Source organism: Symphalangus syndactylus, chromosome 14 (genome assembly GCF_028878055.3).
Source record: "Symphalangus syndactylus isolate Jambi chromosome 14, NHGRI_mSymSyn1-v2.1_pri, whole genome shotgun sequence".
Classification (NCBI taxonomy): Eukaryota; Metazoa; Chordata; class Mammalia; order Primates; family Hylobatidae; genus Symphalangus; species Symphalangus syndactylus.
Genome location: NC_072436.2, coordinates 8,303,876 through 8,320,770, shown reverse-complemented (window position 1 = coordinate 8,320,770; position 16,895 = coordinate 8,303,876). Strand labels below are relative to the sequence as shown.

Below are 16,895 nucleotides of genomic sequence, written 5' to 3'. Positions count from 1 at the left end.
TTTTTTTTTTTTTTTTAGAAACAGGGTCATGCTGTACGCCTAGGCTGGTCTTGAACTCCTGGTCTCAAACAATCCTGCCATCTCAGCCTCCCAAAATGCTGGGATTATAGGTGTGAGCCACCGAAGTCTGAAATGCTCCAAACTGTTCATGAATTATGTCAGAGGAAAATGTCCACAGATTTTCAGAGGTCTTCCATGACAAAAGGATGACCAATGCTCTCTGAGGGGGGCAACAGGGGAACACCAATGAGAAACTCCCACGTTCTGTAAGGTGCACGTAACTCAGGACTGTCCACTCAGCTCTCTGTCTGCAGTGACTCCCACGTTCCGTAAGGTGCACGTAACTCGGGAGGACCGTCCACCCACCCACTTCTCTGTCTGCAGTGACCACGAGCTCTACCTCTCCAGTCACAGCTGCACAAAATGACTCCAAAGTGCCTCAGCTCGATCTTCAAGATATTTAAAATTCAAGGCAGCCGGGCACAGTGGCTCACACCTGTAATCCCAGCACTTTGGGAGGCTGAGGCGGGTGGATTACTTGAGGTCAGGAGTTTGAGACCAGCCTGGCCAACATAGTGAAACCCCGTCTCTACTAAAAATACAAAAATTAGCCGGCTGTGGTGGCGGGCACCTGTAATCCCAGCTACACAGGAGGCTGTGGCAGGAGAATTGCTTGAGCCCGGGAGGCAGAGGTTGCAGTGAGCAGAGATTGCGCCACTGCACTCCAGCCTGGGCGAAGGAGGGAGACTCCATCTTAAAATAAAAAAAAAAAACCCCAGCACGGGCAATGTGCTTTTGGGACATCAAACTTTTGTGCAGCAAAGGACACAATCAACAGAATGAAAACACAGCCTATGGAACGGCACAGCATATATGCAAACCACATATCCGATAAGTGTGTAATATCCAGAATATATGAAGGACTTTTACAACTCAACAATAAAAAAATGAATAACCTGATTTTAAAACTGGCAAAGGATTTTAGCATTTCTCCAAAGATAATTTACAAATGGCCAAAAAGTACAAGAAAAGATGCCCTACATCATTAGGCATCAGAGACATCCAAACCAAAACCACAGTGAGATCCCACCACCACCTCATACCCATCAGGATGACTCATTTTTTTTCTTTTGTTGAGACAGTGTTGCCCAGGCAAGTGCAGTGATGGGAACAGGGCTCACTGCAGAGGATGGCTAATATTGTTTTTTAACCCAGGAAATAACAAGTACTGGCCAAGATATGAAGCTACGGGAACTCTCATGCACTGTCTGATGCAGCTGCTCTGGAAAAAAGTATGGCAGGTCCTCAAAAAATTAAAAAGAGGCTGGGCGCAGCAGCTCACTCACACCTATAATCCCAGCCCTCTGGGAGGCCAAGGCAGGACGATGACTTGAGGCCAGGAGTTTAAGATCAGCCTGGGCAACACAGTGAGACGCTGCCTCAGTTAAAAAATAATAAAAAGGCCAGGTGTGGTGGCTCACGCCTGTTATCTCAGCATTTTGGGAGGCGAGGGAGGTGGATCACTTGAGGTCAGGAGTTCGAAACCAGCTTGGCCAACATGGTGAAACCTCGTCTCTACTAAAAATTCAAAAAAATTAGCCAGGCATGGTGGCAGGCGACTGTAATCCTAACTGCTCGAGAAGTTGGGGCAGGAGAATCGCTTGAACCCAGGAGGCAGAGGGTGCGGTGAGTTGGGATCATGCCATTGCACTCTAGCCTGGGCAACAAGAGTGAAACTCTCTCAAATAAATACATAAATAAAAAATAAAAATATAAAAATTAGCCAGCTGTGTAGTCCCAGCTACTCAGGAGGCTGAGGCAGGAGAATCACTTGAACCCGGCAGGCGGAGGTTGCAGTGAGCCAAGATCACGCCACTGCACTCCAGCATGGGTGACAGAGCAAGACTCCGTTTCAAAAAAAAAAAAAAAAAAAAAGAGAAGACACAGTCAGTCACAGGCACAGTTAGCTATGCGGTCTCTGGGTTTTAACCACGGAAAGAAAAAAAAGAAAAACAGATTTTTCAGAATCAAGTGAAGAGGCAGAGAAGAAGAGTTAAGGCCTTTCCTGGAATGAGAAGTAAGCAAAGATGAGAGCCAAACTTCAGGAATTAGAGATGACTTCTAAACCCCGCCAAAGAGATTCTCCCATAGTACCTGACCCCCACCTCCTGCAGCTGAAGAGGGAGAGAGGGTCTCCCCACAGAAAGACCAGGGTTACATTCAGAGCCTTCTACGTTCCAGACCCCAAGGGCTGGTACTGAAATATTACCAAGGACATTCCTTGTTACAGAAAAATGTAAGATACAATAAATCTTTCTGAGTTTCTCTTCAAAGGGTTTATTTAGCCTGTTAACTTCCTTATCCTTTGTTCTCCAACTCAACTTTCTTGTTCTTCCTTGCCCCTAGTTACTGTAAACAGCCTACCCGCTTCCCGTAGGGAATCAATAACTCACACCTGTTCCCTTGGTTACCTGTACCCATTGTTCCCCCAAAAATGCACGTCTCACATGCTCCACCTCTGTACCTCACGTCCCCCTCCCTTCTATATTTAGAAAAATATGTACAAGTAGCCAACTGGGTCAGCTCAGATTGTGCTGTCCGACCCCAGCCCATAGGGGAGTGACACAGAGATAGGGACTGCGTTCAGGATAAAAACCCCCGGCCTCCTTTGTTCTCTGTGCTCTTGCCATCCTGACTGATCCAAGTGGCACCCTTCTGCAGAAGTAAATTGCCTTACTGAGAGAATTAAACTTTTGCCTGAGTGCTGGTTTTACTTCACAGCACCGAGCATTTATTCCTGGAACATTTTATATCCACAAAAAGAAGAAGAAATGCCCAAGCCTGCCCAGGATGTCAGCGTCTACATCTCTAAGGGTCCCTGGCGGTCGGACTTGTCTGTAACAGCAACTAAAATTGCAGCAACAGGTTGTGTAGGACACAAAACAGGCTCTTGCTAAACATCAGCTGAGGAAAACTTGAGGTACACCCCAGTCCTTGTGTTAGAGAAAAACCCTCTCCTCTAATCACGGTCTCTGTTCTCACACAATCACCAACACAGAAGACTTCTGTGACTAAAGCAGAAACCGCACAGCAAACCCCAGCTGGGTTTCCTCTAACTCAGTTCTGACACCATCTACCTGGAGACAGTATCAGATCTCACAGGTTGAAGGCTCAGTCCCCAAGACTGTCTGCACCACACACCAGTCGCAGGTCAGAACCTTCAGAACTTCTGACTGACCGGCTTCAAGCTGGGGTTCCCGTGACCCCTTCTTTCGGTTCAATTTGCTGGCACGGCTCACCAAACTCAGGGAAACACTTCCTTATGTTTACCAGTTTATAACAAAGAATATTACAAAGGATACAGATGAAGAGATGCATAGGGCAAGGTATTAGGGGAAGGACGCAAAGCTTCCATGAAGCTCTCTGAACCCTGTCTCCTTGGGATTTTATGGAAGCTTCATGACATCAGCATTCCTTCCCCAGGGGCACAGGGTGTGGCCTTCTCTGGGGAGGGTCTTAAGACCCACAATTAGAAAGGGTGGGGGGTGGTGGTGGTTAATGCCTGTAATCCCAGCACTCTGGGAGGCCGAGGCAGACAAATAACTTGAAGTCAAGAGTTTGAGACCAGCCTGGCCAACGTGGTGAAACCCCATCTCTACTAAAAATACAAAACAAACAAAAAAACGTAGCCGGGTGTGGTGGCATGCGCCTGTAATTCCAGCTACTTGGAAGGCTGAGGCATGAGAATCGCTTGAATCCATGAGGTGGAGGTTGCAGTGAGCCAAGATGGAGCCACTGCACTCCAGCCTGGGAGAGATTCTATCAAAGAAGAGGGGAGGGCAGGGCAGGGGAGGGGAAGGGAGGGGAGGGCAGGGCAGGACACGGCAGGGGAGGGGAGGGGAGGGCAGGGCAGGACACGGCAGGGGAGGGAAGTGGAGGGCAGGGCAGGGGAGGGGAGTGGAGGGCAGGGGAGGGGAGGGCAGGGGAGGGGAGGGGAGGAGAGGGCAGGGGAGGGGAGGGCAGGGCAGGGCAGGGGAGGGGAGGGCAGGGCAGGGGAGGGGAGGGCAGGGCAGGGGAGGGGAGGGCAGGGCAGGGGAGGGGAGGGCAGGGCAGGGGAGGGCAGGGGAGGGCCGGGGAGGGGAGGGCAGGGGAGGGGAGGGGAGGGGAGGGGAGGGCAGGGGAGGGGGGAAGAGGAAACAAAGAAAAGGAAGGAAGGAAGGAAGGTGGGGTGGCAGTGGGGAGACAGGACACATTAGGGTGAAAAGGGGGTAGGAGAAGGTCAAGGCCTCCCCTGAGGGCCAATATTGTAACAAAAAGACTAACCAGGTCTGTGGGAGTTACCGGCCAGGGTGAAAACCAAAATATATAATTACACCACACCTTGACAGGCCCAGACTCTCCCAACACAGCCTGCTGCAAAACACAAGAAACTAATAAAAGAAAATGGGGAAAGGGGATGTCTGAATACTGGCATAATTTCTATTCCACTAAGAGATGCCTGAAAAATGAATCACTTTATACAAATGAGTGAAAATCGACCATTCTAGCACTTGAGGCTAATAACCTTTTTATTTTTGCCTCTGTCCTGTCGTGCAGTCCCTGTTTCTCGTTCCTATTTCTGTGGAGTTTTATTTTTAAAGAAAACCTTATTTCCCCATTATAAAAATTATGCATCATTTCTATAAAACAACACAGAAAAGCATAAAGTAGAAAACACTGTGAAACAACATCATATATGTACTTTTTTTGAGACGGAGTCTTGCTCTGTTGCTCAGGCTGGAGGCAGTGGCACGATCTCGGCTCACTGTAACCTCCGCCTCCCGGGTTCGAGTGATTCTCCTGCCTCAGCCTTCCAAGTAGCTGGGACTACAGGTGCGCGCCACCATGCCCGGCTAATTTTTGTATTTTTAGTAGAGATGGGGTTTCACCATGTTGGCCAGGATGGTCTCGATCTCCTGACCTCGTGATCCACCTGCCTCAGCCTCCCAAAGTGCTGGCATTACAGGCATGAGCCACTCTGCCTGGCCACGTATGTTCTAAACTTTGTGCATAGATATCTTGTTCCTATAACACCATCTATGCTATTCTCTACGCTCTTTTTCCTTTAACAATGCCATGGCCATCTCTCCACATGAGGATTCAGATTGGTCTTGGCATTCTTACCGCATGAGGCACCATTTTGAGGATGTGCCACAACCACAGTAATCAACCCTTTCAGGACAGTCATTCGGGTTCTCCAATTTTCCACTGTTGGAAACAGTGTTGCAAGTAATATTGGTATACCCCCTCAAACAGTACATCTATAATGAACACAGCTTGTCAAATTACTCCACAAGGCTCTACCAATCTAACCTTCTACCACCAGGTTACGAAACTTCCCCTTTCCACCTCCTTCCCAAAGCTACCCACCACCTCTGTATCCTCCCCACCTGCAGGGACCACGTGCTACCTACACAGTGCAGGCCTCCCATTTCTCTAGCACCTTCACCTGGCAAGCTGGGTGAGCACACAGCACGAAGCCTGCAGGACCTGTTGTGAGGCTAGATGTGCTGGGGCTGCTGGGCTGTGTGTGTGTCAGGTTGGGCCGCTGGGCTGTGTGTGTGTCAGGTCGGGCTGCTGGGCTGTGTGTGTGTCAGGTCGGGAGGGCTGCTGGGCTGTGTGTGTGTCAGGTCGGGAGGGCTGCTGGGCTATGTGTGTGTCAGGTCGGGAGGGCTGCTGGGCTATGTGTGTGTCAGGTTGGGCTGCTGGGCTGTGTGTGTGTCAGGTCGGGAGGGCTGCTGGGCTGTGTGTGTGTCAGGTCGGGAGGGCTGCTGGGCTATGTGTGTGTCAGGTCGGGAGGGCTGCTGGGCTATGTGTGTGTCAGGTTGGGCTGCTGGGCTGTGTGTGTGTCAGGTCGGGAGGGCTGCTGGGCTGTGTGTGTGTTGGGTTGGGCAGGCTGCTGGGCTGTGTGTGGGTCGGGTTGGACAGGCTGCTGGGCTGTATGTGTGTTGGGTCGGGCGGGCTGCTGGGCTGTGTGTGTGGAAAGAACAAACCTGGGTGTACAATGGATGCAGGATCTATGTTGTGGAGCAGGGTGGGAGAACGCTGCCCCCCAAGACTGAAGGAGCAGGGATCCCCAAGAAGGCTTCCCTGAACTACTAGCTTCCTGTTCCTGCCAAGTGGCAGAAGGCGTATCTGGAAGAGGCAGCCTGCTCAGAGCCCACAGTCTCCTTATTCGATGCCACAGTCACACAGGAGAGAACCATGCCACAAGCCCAGATCCAGGACACACTGTAATGCAGGCTTCCTTCCCCACCACTCAGGAAAGCAAACTGCTCCAGTTAAAAAGGAACAAGGGCAAGTCTGCTGCTGCTCTTCACTGGAATTTTTTTGTTTTTTTTTTTTTGAAACAGAGTCTCACTCTGTCATCAGGCTGCAGTGCAGTGGCGAGATCTCAGCTCAATGCAACCTCCGACTCCCTGGTTCAAGCAATTCTCCTGCCTCAGCCTCCTGAGTAGCTGGGATTACAGGCACGCACCACCAGCCCAGCTAATTTTTGTATTTTTAGTAGAGACAGGGTTTCACCGTGCCGGCCAGGATGGTCTCAATCTCCTGACCTTGTGATCTGCCCACCTTGGCCTCCCAAAGTGCTGGGATTTGAGGGGTGAGCCACCGCGCCTGGCCTGCTCTTCACTGTTAAACTGTAAGCTGCCAGACGCAGAGCAGCAGACGAGTCTGTAAGTGCAGAGCCAAACTGTTTAAATGTGCCATCAAAAAGACAGTGTGGCCCTACTGTATCCATTCCACATTAGGGCCTATCTACTCACATAAGCTGGAAACGGGAGCACACATGCACATGTGAGAACTCACTGCATGCTAAGCTCAGGGACAGCTTGCCCCAGACACGGACGAGCTGGCAGACGCACAGGACCGGGTACGTGTGTGATGTGCTAAACCATGACAATGGTATACTTTTCTGGAATTTAGAAGTTTTAGATGCTTCTTGTCTTTTTTTTTTTTTGAGACTAAGTCTTGCTCTGTCGCCCAGGATGGAGTGCAGTGGCGCAATCTCGGCTCACTGCAACCTCGGCCTCCCGGGTTTAAGTGATTCTCGTGCCTCAACCTCCCCAGTAATTTGAATTACAGGCACGCGCCACCACGCCTGGCTAACTTTTTGTATTTGTAGTAGAGATGGGGTTTCACCGTGTTGCCCAGGCTGGTCTCGAACTCCTGAGCTCAGGCAATCTGCTTGCCTCAGCTTCCCAAAGCGCTGGGATTACAGGCTGAGCCACCGTGCAGGCCGTCAAACTCATTTTTATAAGAAATGCTGAATTTACTGTAAACACTTCATTAATTAGGAAGCAGTGGTTAATATGCTGCTGTGGTGTTACGAGAGAGACACATACAGGTTTTCACCCACAGTTCCTGGCTCGTAACTCCCAGATCTTGTTACAATCTTCTGTTATAATATTGGGTGTGTTAGGCCTCAGGAACCAGAATCTCTCTCCCGCCCTCCTTTCACCTGCTAAGGCAGAACTCAAATCTTCACCTGACTGTGGGTCTGAAGACCCTCCATAGAGAGGGTCCCAACCTACACACTGGGAGAAGCAATGCAAATACTATGAAGCTTCCTTCAAAATCCAAGAGGTGGCTGGGCGCGGTGGCTCACGCCTGTAATCCCAGCACTTTGGGAGGCCGAGGTGAGCGGATCACGAGGTCAGGAGATCAAGACCATCCTGGCTAACACAGTGAAACCCCATCTCTACCAAAAACACAAAAAAAATTAGCCAGGCGTGGTGGCAGGCGCCTGTAGTCCCAGCTACTCGGGAGGCCGAGGCAGGAGAAAGGCCTGAACCCGGGAGGCGGAGCTTGCAGTGAGCCGAGATCATACCACTGCACTCCAGCCTGGGCAACAGAGCGAGACAACCTCAGATATATATGAGGTATTTTCTGTAACACATGTGGAAAAAAAGAGAAAAAAATCAAAGAAAAATGAATTTTGAAGTTAAAAAAATAAAAAACATAAAAATCCAAGAGGTCAGCTGAACACATGGAAGGTCCTGGAGGGTGGCAGCCCAGGGAGGGCTTGGAAACTCCACAGCCCGTCCCCCCACACCTTGTCCCGTGCTTGCCCTCATCTGTATTCTTGGCAATATCCTTTACAATGGGTCTGCAACCCCGGGGCAGTACTGGTCCGTGGCCCGTTAGGGACCAGGCTGCACAGCAGGAAGCAAGCAGCAGGCGAACAAGCATCCCCACCGAGCTCTGCCCCGTCAGATCAGCGGCAGTGTACGATTCTCACAGAAGCATGAACCCCACTGTGAACAGCACACACGGGGGATGGAGGCTGCACGCTCCTCATGAGACTCTAATGCCTGATGATCTAAGAGGGAACAGTTTCATCCCGAAACCATCCCATGAAAAACACTGTCTTCCACGAAACCAGTTCCTGGTGCCAAAAAGGCTGCGGACTGCTGCTTTATAATAAACTGGTAAATGTGCTTCCCTCAGTTCTGGAAGCCGCTCCAGCACATTAATTGAATCCAAGGAGGGGGCTGTGGGAACCCCAACTTGAAGCCAGTCGGTCTGAAGTTTAGGAGGCCTAGACTCATGCATGGTGGGGGCTGGGGCAGTCTTGGGGACTGAGCCCTCAACCTGTGAGCTCTGACTCCATCTCTAGGTAGATGGTGTCAGAACTGAAAGGACACCCAGCTGGTGTCCACTGCGTGGTGTGTGGGGAAAAATCCCCCACATTCAGTCACAGAAGTCTTCTTCTGTGCTGAAGACTGTCGTGCTGTTGAGTGGAGAGAAAACATGGTTGGGGGTTTTTCCCACACAGCTGCTAATGATTCAACTTGGACACCAATGTCTACAACTCTTCTGTAAGCTTCTGGGTCAATTTAGTAAAAAGTATCCTGAGATTTGCAAGTCAAGCTGTTTTAAAATGTTTTGCAACTACTTATCTGCATAAATCCCATCATTATCCCATCATACATTTATCTGCATAAATCCCATCATACAGTGTATGTGGCATCATACACTCCACAGCACCTAATGTGTGTGCAGGCATTAATCTGTGTGTCTTCCGCACCCTGACTCATTTTTACAATAACTCTGAGGCAGGTATTGTTATCAACCTTATTTCACATATAAAGAAAGTGAGGTGGCTGGGCGCGGTGGCCCACGCCCATTATCCCAACACTTTGGGAGGCCGAGGCAGGCAGATCACGAGGTCAGGAGTTCGAGACCAGCCTGGCCAAAATGGTGAAACCCCGTCTCTACTAAAAATACAAAAATTAGCCGGTTGTGGTGGTGGGTGCCTGTAATCCCAGCTACTCGGGAGGCTGAGGCAGGAGAACTGCTTGAACCTGGGAGGCGGAGGTTGCAATGAGCCGAAATCATGCCATTGCACTCCAGCCTGGGCAACAGAGCAAGATTCCATCTCGGAAGAAAAAAAAAAATAGAGGCCCAAAGAGGCTGAGAAATTTGCCCAAGGTCACACAGCAACCTGGTAAAGGGCAGAACCAGGACTCAAACGTACACAGCATGGATGCAGGCTGAGGAAATGCACCCTGACTCACAAAATAAACTCCCAGACATAAAGCACCACTTACTGTTCTACATTGCAGGGTTACAGGTAAGACTTTACTTGAAAAGAGGTTTCTGCTGCCAAAAATCCCTGATGTGACAGGGAAAAGGCACAAGAAGTTCATGCTGATCGATAATTCACTAGAGAAATCAGGCCAGTGAACAAACCTGCTCAACACACTCCTGTATCCCTCAGCACCTGTAGAAGCTCAACGAAAGAAAGAGGACAGCTCCCTCCAAGTTTATGAGGGGCCATGAACCCTACTTCTCGAAAACAGCCCTCCCCTCCCTGCTCCACCTGCAAGGTTAAATTTAGACTCTGAGGGTTGGAAAGGGGAGGAACCAAGAAATGTCTGTTCTTACCTTGTTTCTCTTTTTCTTTTAGTGGATCAGTGTTATAGACTCGGAATCCATTTTCCATCCCACACGCAAAGCATCCTAAAGCAGAAGTGTAAGAGAGACATTAATCTCCAGGCCTGGAGTGAGTAAAAGTAAGAGGTCTGGAGAAATGACAACTACTGAGAACTCTTGCAGATGCTCAAACCACACAGACACAACAGGTGCTAAGTCACAACTCCTTTCCTTGTAGAAATGTCACTAAGTGACAAGCACATCCATGCGGGACATTTTGTTTGTCCTTTAGCAAAGGAGTCTTGGAGTTGTTCACGCAACCTCCCCACTGCAGGGTCCTTCGGTGGCATCCCTGTGGCCCAGGCTTGGAGGACAATGAGTGACAAACGTGAAGGACACATCTAGAGGAGGAAAGCCACCAAGCAGGCAATCCTGCCCACTGTGGACACCAGGTGAAGGGAATGGCAGGGTGCTAGGGAGACAAGAGGTAGTCCTAGACTCCAGGAACCGGGAAGGTGAGGAAAGGATGCTCTTTCCCATTTACGGGGTGGTCTCCCGTGACTTTGCTCCCACCTATAAATCATCCTAACTCCTTAAAACCCTGTCAGAGTCTCAATGAGTTACCCAGGTCACTCAGCCCGGTCACTGTCTCCAAGTCACACACCAGGCTGTTAATGGTCCAAATAAATGGCACTGTTAGAAACTGAACAAAGCACTTAAGTGCGTAGATGATAGTGTGTTAATGCTCGTGTGTGACCCAAGGACTACATCCATCTCCTTAAATGCCGTGTCCAACTGTTGGCTCTATGAAGCTGTGGCTGGAAAGAGAAAAAAAAAAAACAAACCCCCCAATTATTTTTCACATGAAATGTTGCGAAGTCTGGATCCTTCCAATGACTGCACAATTGGTGTGAAAGCCCAATGCAAAGGCTTCTAAAACTCCCATTTGAGGCCAGGCGCAGCGGCTCACACCTGCAATCCCAGCTCAAAACACAAGACAAAACAGGCCAGGTGCAGCGGCTCACACCTGCAATCCCAGCTCAAAACACAAGACAAAACAGGCCGGGCACAGCGGCTCACGCCTGCAATCCCAGCACTTTGGGAGGCCGAGGTGGGCGGATCACCTGAGGTCAGGAGTTCGAGACCACCCTGGCCAACATGGTGAAACCTACTCTCCACTAAAAATACAAAAATTAGCCAGGCATGGTGGCATGTGCCTGTAATCCCAGCACTTTGGGAGGCCAAGGCAGGTGGATCACCTGAGATCAGGAGTTCGAGACCAGCCTGACCAACATGATGAAACCCCGTCTCTACGCGCCTCTGCCCGCCGCCCCGTCCGGGAAGAAATGAGGAGCGCCTCTGCCCGGGCGCCCCGTCCGGGAAGAAGTGAGGAGCGCCTCTGCCCGGCCGCCCCGTCCGGGAAGAAGTGAGGAGCGCCTCTGCCCGGCCACCCCGTCTGGGAAGTGAGGAGTGCCTCTGCCCGGCCGCCCCGTCCGGGAAGAAATGAGGAGCGCCTCTGCCCGGGCGCCCCATCCGGGAAGAAGTGAGGAGTGCCTCTGCCCGGCCGCCCCATCCGGGAAGAAGTGAGGAGCGCCTCTGCCCGGCCACCCACCGTCTGGGAAGTGAGGAGCGCCTCTGCCCGGCCGCCCCGTCTGGGAAGTGAGGAGTGCCTCTGCCCGGCCACCCACCGTCTGGGAAGTGAGGAGCGCCTCTGCCCGGCCACCCACCGTCTGGGAAGTGAGGAGCGCCTCTGCCCGGCCACCCACCGTCTGGGAAGTGAGGAGCGCCTCTGCCCGGCCACCCACCGTCTGGGAAGTGAGGAGCGCCTCTGCCCGGCCACCCACCGTCTGGGAAGTGAGGAGCGCCTCTGCCCGGCCACCCACCGTCTGGGAAGTGAGGAGCGCCTCTGCCCGGCCACCCATCATCCGGGAAGTGAGGAGCGCCTCTGCCCGGCCACCCATCGTCCGGGAAGTGAGGAGCGCCTCTGCCCGGCCGCCCTGTCTGGGAAGTGAGGAGCTCCTCTGCCCGGCCGCCCCGTCTGGGAAGTGAGGAGCGCCTCTGCCCGGCCACCCATCGTCTGGGAAGTGAGGAGCGCCTCTGCCCGGCCACCCATCGTCTGGGAAGTGAGGAGCGCCTCTGCCCGGCCTCCCATCGTCTGGGAGGTGAGAAGCGCCTCTGCCCGGCCGCCCTGTCTGGGAGGAAGTGAGGAGCGCCTCTGCCCGGCCGCCCCGTCCGGGAAGAAGTGAGGAGCGCCTCTGCCCGGCCGCCCCGTCCGGGAAGAAGTGAGGAGCGCCTCTGCCCGGCCGCCCCGTCCGGGAAGAAGTGAGGAGCGCCTCTGCCCGGCCGCCCCGTCGGGAAGAAGTGAGGAGCGCCTCTGCCCGGCCACCCCGTCCGGGAAGAAGTGAGGAGCGCCTCTGCCCGGCCGCCCCGTCTGGGAGGTGAGGAGCGCCTCTGCCCGGCCACCCATCGTCTGGGAGGTGAGGAGCGCCTCTGTCCGACCACCCATCGTCTGGAAAGTGAGGAGCGCCTCTGCCCGGCTGCCCCATCTGGGAAGTGAGGAGTGCCTCTGCCCGGACACCCATCGTCTGGGAGGTGAGGAGCGCCTCTGCCCGGCCGCCCATCGTCTGGGAAGTGAGGAGCGCCTCTGCCCAGCCACCCATCGTCTGGGAAGTGGGGAGCGCCTCTGCCCGACCACCCATCGTCTGGGAAGTGAGGAGCGCCTCTGCCCGGCCACCTATCGTCTGGGAAGAAGTGAGGAGCGTCTCTGCCTGGTCGCCCCATCTGGGAAGTGAGGAGCCCCTCTGCCCGGCCGCCCCGTGTCTGGGTAGAAGTGAGGAGCTCCTCTGCCTGGCCGCTCCGTCTGGGAGGTCTACCACGGAGGCCAAAAGCAATGTGGGGGCTGGACGTGGTGGCTCACGCCTGTGGTCCCGGCACTCTGGGGGGCGAGGCGGGTTGATCACTTCGGGCTAGGAGTTCGAGACCAGTCTGGCCAACTTGGCGAAACATGAAGAATACAACAGACAAACCAACCAACCAACTCAATGACAACAAAACAGGTCTACCCTGGAGTCATACTCTAATTTTTTCTATTTTCCTCCCTTTCTGATCATTTATCCCACTTTCTTTTTCTTCCTCTTCCTTCTCCCTCTTCTTTGTCAAATAGAGGATTGAGTTATTATCACTGATCCATATAAAGTCCCTCTCTCATTTATTTTAACTCCCACCCCCATTTCTATTCCCCGACTTCCCATGTGCAACCTTCCTAATATGTTTGATACGCATCTTTTTGCTTGTATGTATTTTTAGAAAATGTTTATTGTTTTTGTATGCAAAAAAAATTAAAAAAATGTAAAAAAAAAAAAAAAAAAAAAGAAACCCCGTCTCTACTAGAAATACCAAAAAGTTAGCCAGTCATGGTGGTGAGTGCCTGTAATCCCAGCTACTCAGAAGGCCAAGACAGGAGAATCGCTTGAACCCGGGAGGGGGAGGCTGCAGTGACCTGAGATCACACCATTGCACTCCAACCTGGGCAACATAGCAAGACTCTGTCTCAAAAAAAAAATTAAAAAAAAAAAAAAAAATAGAAATACCCAAACCACCTCCTAGAAATCCACAAGAGAAAGGCAAAGTCCTCAACAGAAAAATGGGCAAAAGACTTAGACATGTCACAAGAGGATATCCAAGTGGTCAAGAAACACAAAATCAGGAAAATGCAAATAAACAACAGAGAAATGTACACAGCCACCAAAATGACCAAAAATAAGAGAAAACATCAAATGTGAGCTGGGTGTAGAGCCATGGGAACTCTCAGAACTGCTAGTTGAGGGCAAAGTGGTACAACCACTTTGGAAAACTATTTGTACTATCTGCTATACTCTCAATTCTATTCCTAGGTATCTAGAAGTACATGCCTGCGGAAATGTGAACATATGGTCACTGAGACATGTTCTAGCATAATCATTACTCTTATTATTCATATTATGCTTATGGTAGCCAAAAACTGGAACGTACCCAAATGCCCAACCATGGTAGAATGGATATATGAATTGTTATATGTCTGCACAAAGGAACACTGTCCATCAAGAATGATCTGGCCGGGCACGGTGGCTCACACCTGTAATCCCAGCATTTGGGCGGCCGAGGTGGGCAGATCATGGGGTGAGGAGATCGAGATCATCCTGGCTAACATGGTGAAACCCTGTCTCTACTCAAAATACAAAAATTAGCCGGGAGCGGTGGCGGGCGCCTGTAGTCCCAGCTACTCAGGAGCCTGAGGCAGGAGAATCACTTGAACCCAGGAGGCCGAGGTTGCAGTGAGCTGAGATCATGCCACAGCACTCCAGCCTGAGCAAGAGCAAGACTCCGTCTCGGAAAGAAAAAAAAACAATGATCTACAACTATACTCAACAATACGGAAAAAGAAAATCACAAACATGATGTTAAGAAACCTAGAAACAGCCTGGCGCCATAGCTCACGCCTGTAACCCCAGCACTTTGGGAGGCCGAGGTGGGCGGATCACCTGAGGTCAGGAGTTCAAGACCAGACTCAACATGGAGAAACCCAGTCTCTACTAAAAACACAAAATTAGCCAGGCATGGTGGTGCATGCCTGTAATCCCAGCTACTCGGGAGGCTGAGACAGGACAGTTGCTCGAACCTGAGAGGCGGAGTTTGCAGTGAGCCTAGAACGCGCCATGGCACTCCAGCCTGGGAAACGAGAGCGAAATTCCGTCTAAAAAACAAAACAAAACAAAAAAACAAAAAAAGCTAGAAACAAAAACAAGCACAAAAATAAAGTACAGAAGTAGGGAAAACTAATCTATGACGTCACAAGTCAGGCAGGAGCATTTATTGGAATCAAGAGTGGCCAGGTATATTCAATTTCTTAATTGTTAGTGACAGGTATGTTCAGTTTGGAAAATTCATCACCTGAACACTTATGATATAGCCACCCTTCTACAGGTGTAGCACATTTCACTAAAAAGAAGGCATTACAAACACCAGACGATTGGAAACCACCTTCTGAGAAGGCTAGGCATCTCCCTTACCATCTCAGCAAAACTTTCTTGCGGAGAAACTCCAGCACACAACCCTGGGGAAGCTGGCAGCGCCCAGGAAGCCTGACTGGCCCCAGGGCATCAGGCATCAGAATCACTGAGAGGGAGTTCTTTTAAATATGTGTAATCCGGCCGGGCGCAGTGGCTCACGCCTGTAATCCCAGCACCTTGGGAGGCCGAGGCAGGTGGATCACCTGAGGTCAGGAGATCGAGACCTGCCTGGCCAACATGGTGAAACCCCGTCTCTACTAAAAATACTAAAATTAGCCGAGCATGGTAGCCGGACGTGGAGGCAGGCGCCTGTAAACCCAGCTACTCGGGAGCCTGAGGCAGGAGAATGGCTTGAACCCGGGAAGAGGAGGTTGCAGTGAGTTGAGATCGCACCAGCCTGGGCGACAGAATGAGACTCCGTCTCAAAATGAAATAAATAAATAAATAAAATTGTCTTCACAAATACGGGATCATACAGCACCTGCCTAGATTCTCTTCAAAGACAAAACTTCCAAAGCCAGCAATGTAAAGCCTCGCAGAAGTCTGTCTCGGAATAACGGCCATTCCTTTTCTTCCCCATCGTGACCTTTGGGAAGTGCGCCCTTCAAATGGGAGGTGAGGAGGCAACCATCCGAATCCAGGTCCCGCCCGCCTCCCGCGGGAATCCGACCGCACCGCCCCGGCCGCATCCCCGGCAGCTCTGAAGCACCTGCGGGGAAGGAGGTCACCTTCCCTGGGCGCTTTAAATCATCCAGTGCTTACACCTGGATTCCGACACGGGAAGAGAAGTAAGATTTCCCTCAAAGGCCTCCCTTAAGTCCTTTTACTCCACCAAACACGAAGAAAAATCCCGGGGAGTGGGGGTGGGGAGAGTGACATTTTCCGATGGAAACCGACGGGAAAGGTGACACCCGCACCCCACCCGCGCCACTCGCCACCAGAGGCGTCGGAGACGCCCGGCTCCGCGGCTCCAGTGAACCCAAGCGAATTCAGCTCAGCCACGGGCTACCTGCTAAAGACCCTGAAAGGAACAGGGGGCAAAACGGGGTTCTGGGCAAGGCGTCAATCACGCTGTGGGGAAAATCCCGATAACCGTGGAGACTGCAGGGAGCCAGGGGACCCGAGTGGGCGTGGCGCGCGGGGAGGGGCGGCCGCGCAGGAGGCTGGGGTTCTGCGCCGTCTCCCACCGACCTCGACCTCGGCCCGGGACCGCCGGCTGGGAGCGGTCACAACCCGGGGGATGGGGGGGCGCGAAAGGCCGGGAGCGTGGGAGCCGGTTCGGGCCTGGTCCGGACCCCGGCTCGGGCTGGGAGCAGCGGCGAGGGCCGGGGCCGGGGGCTTCGGAGGGGAGCTCGGGCGGGGCTGGGGTCCCGGGTGGAAGGCCTGGCCGGAAAGGGGCGCCCAGGAGAGGCCTGAGAGTCGGGGACCCCGGGCTGCGGGAAGGCCCGGCCGGGCAGGGCGACATGGCCGCGCCTCGCGCCTCCTCACCGTGGTCCTGGTTGAAGCCGGCGTAAAGCAGCCCGTTACCATGAGGGTTACACGGCAGGAGGTTCATGGCGCCGCCGTACTGGGTCGCCGCTCCTCAGCGCTGCATGCCGCTCGCGGGGGCCAGCGGTCTGGTCCCTTCGGGCCGGCTCTGAGGCCGCCGCGGCCGGAAGTGCCGGTCGTACGTGCGTGCGTGCTGGATGTGCGTGCGTGCTGGATGTGCGTGCGTGCTGGACGTCCGTGCGTGCGCGCGCGCCCCACGAGGGAGCCTATGGAGCGCCGAGCGCATCTAACCGAAGCGAGGCGAGGCGAGGCAAGGAGGGGAGGGGAGGGGCGGGGCGGGGCGGGGAGGAGCGGGGAGGGGCGGGAGGAGCGGGACGGGGCGGGACGAGGCGGGGCGGAACGAGGCGGGGCGGGGCAAGGCGGGGAGAGGCGGGACGGGCG

The 16,895-nt window shown here is 52.9% G+C and overlaps 1 protein-coding gene across 2 annotated transcripts in view; it reads right to left on the bottom strand.

Moving 5' to 3' along the window:
* WDR45B (WD repeat domain 45B) overlaps window positions 1–16,765 on the bottom strand; it is a 34,782-nt gene extending 18,017 nt beyond the window's left edge. Inside the window, exons 1-2 of one of the 2 annotated variants that reach the window (XR_010115516.1) lie at window positions 16,455–16,640; window positions 9,931–10,005 (exon numbers count right to left, since the gene is read on the bottom strand). Coding sequence is in view for 1 of the 2 variants with exons in the window: in XM_055240532.2 (XP_055096507.1) it covers window positions 9,931–10,005; window positions 16,455–16,521 (142 nt within the window). In the remaining variant the exon portion in view is untranslated. Of the gene's footprint in view, window positions 1–9,930; window positions 10,006–16,454 lie in introns of both variants that reach the window. The other variant, XM_055240532.2, reaches the window with a different exon arrangement.
* Between the last annotated feature and the right edge of the window lie 130 nt (window positions 16,766–16,895).